The 2,012-nt window shown below is 57.7% G+C and overlaps 1 protein-coding gene across 1 annotated transcript; it reads left to right on the top strand.

The window, feature by feature from the left end:
* The first annotated feature begins 483 nt into the window (after positions 1-483).
* On the top strand, positions 484-1,640 carry LOC136543778 (uncharacterized). Its single transcript, XM_066536138.1, has 2 exons — positions 484-1,348; positions 1,459-1,640. The coding sequence occupies exons 1-2, from the start codon at positions 484-486 to the stop codon at positions 1,638-1,640; spliced, it is 1,047 nt and encodes a 348-aa protein (XP_066392235.1).
* The last annotated feature ends 372 nt before the right edge of the window (positions 1,641-2,012 follow it).

The following is a 2,012-nucleotide window of genomic DNA, read 5'->3' on the forward strand; positions in this document are numbered from 1 at the left end:
TAGACAAACTGTCTATCGACTATCATCAAAATGCACTGGTCTTGTATTCATATGGGGTACATGTGCTTTTGTGTGTCTAAACGAGTATCTATATATACAGGGAGTGCAGCTGCTAGGCTCAGGTGCACGAAAACGGTCACCTGGAGATGCAGCTGCTGGCTTGCTTAGACTAATCACCGGTCTAATCTTCGGAAGATGGAGCGGCAGCCCAGAGGATCGCGGAGCCCAGTACGACGCCGCATACCTTCACCGTCGCCAGAGCGCCATCGCGGGTCACCTGCGGTCATCCAGACGGTATACAAGGACTCCGGCATGGGCACGCCGTGCCCGATGCTGACCAAGACCAACTACCACGAGTGGAGTCTGCTCATAAAGGTCAAGATGCAAGCACGCCAGCTCTAGGATGCCATCGAGTACGGCGACCTCCCATACCACGACGACCGGCGTGCGCTCGACGCCATCATTGCTGGAGTACCGCCGGAGATGGGTGTGCCGCTCGCAGACAAGGCCTCTGCCAAGGAGGTGTGGGACTCCATCACCGCGGCGTGCATCGGCATCGACCGCGTCCGCCGCGTCATGTTGCAGCGGCTGCGCAAGGATTGGGAGAACATCGCCTTCTACACTGGTGAGCAGATTGAGGATTTTGCTCTTCGTCTCTCCGCCTTGAAGCAGCAGATGGCTCATCACAGTGACACAGACTTGATAGAGGAGCGGGTGGTGGAGAAGCTGCTTCGAGCCATGCCGAAGAAGTACGCCCAGCTGAGGATCGCGATCGAGACCCTCCTTGACTTCCAGGACCTCACCAGGAGATTGAAGACGGTGGATGATCTTGAGGAAGAACCCCCCATCAAGCCGATCTCCGTTGGCGGGAAGCTGATGTATACCGAGGAGCAATGGCTCACTCGACAGAAGGAGAAGAAAAAGGGTGGAGATGGCTCTGGCTCGTCCAGTCCATCCAAGGAGCACCGCCGACGTCCCCGCGGCTGTAAGAAGCAGAAGCCAAAGGGTGACCGTGGCGACCGTGGCGGCGGCGGGCAAGGAGAGAAGGCTGGAGTCATCGACAGCGAACGCAAAGTGAATCACGACGACACCTGCCTCAACTGCCATCGCATCGGCCACTGGGCGAAGGACTGCCCTCAGCCTCGACGCGAGCGTGGCGACACAACGCACGTTGCGGAGGCGGATGATGATGAGGCCACGTTCTACCTCGCCCATAGCTTCCTGGAGCTGGATGCAATGCAGAGGAGAATGTCTTCTTCTCCAAAGCCGACGCTAGCCTCGACATCGAGGAGCCTCGAGCCCGTGCATTCCTCAACACCAGCTCTGGCGAGGACAAGCTGGATGGTTGGTACCTTGATAGCAGCTCCACCCACCACATTATCGGCTGTCGTGAGCTCTTTTCCGACCTTGACACCTCTATTCATGGCTCGGTGTGGTTCACCGATGTGTCAAGGGTAGAGATCCAGGGTGTGGGCTCGATCATGTTCCAAGGCAAGACCGATGAGCACCGCATCCTCCATGGCATCTACTACATCCTGGCGCTGCGCAACTCCATCATGAGCCTTGGCCAGCTCGATGATGGTGGGTCCAATGTGGAGATCGACAAGGGCGTGCTCCAGATCTGGGATCGACGTGGGTGACTCCTCGTCTAGGTTCGCCGCAAACCCAGCCGCCTCTATGTCCTCCACCTCAAGACGGCACAACCCCTCTGCCTCACCACAAGGAAGAACGATGAAGCCTGGCGCTGGCACGAGCGGTTCGGCCACCACCATTTCGAGGGATTCACAAGCTTGGCAAGGAGGCCATGGAGCGTGTGATGCTAGTGATCAAGCACATTGAGTAGCTCTGCGACACCTACATCATGACAAAGCAGCACCGACGCCCATTCCCTCAGCAAGCAGCGTACCACGAGCAGGAACAATTGGAGCTAGTACACGGCGACCTTTGTGGACCCATGGCACCGGTGACTCCAGGAGGGCGGCGCTACTTCTTTGTTGATGGTGGATTACACC

This window comes from Miscanthus floridulus, chromosome 3 (assembly GCF_019320115.1).
Source record: "Miscanthus floridulus cultivar M001 chromosome 3, ASM1932011v1, whole genome shotgun sequence".
NCBI lineage: Eukaryota > Viridiplantae > Streptophyta > Magnoliopsida > Poales > Poaceae > Miscanthus > Miscanthus floridulus.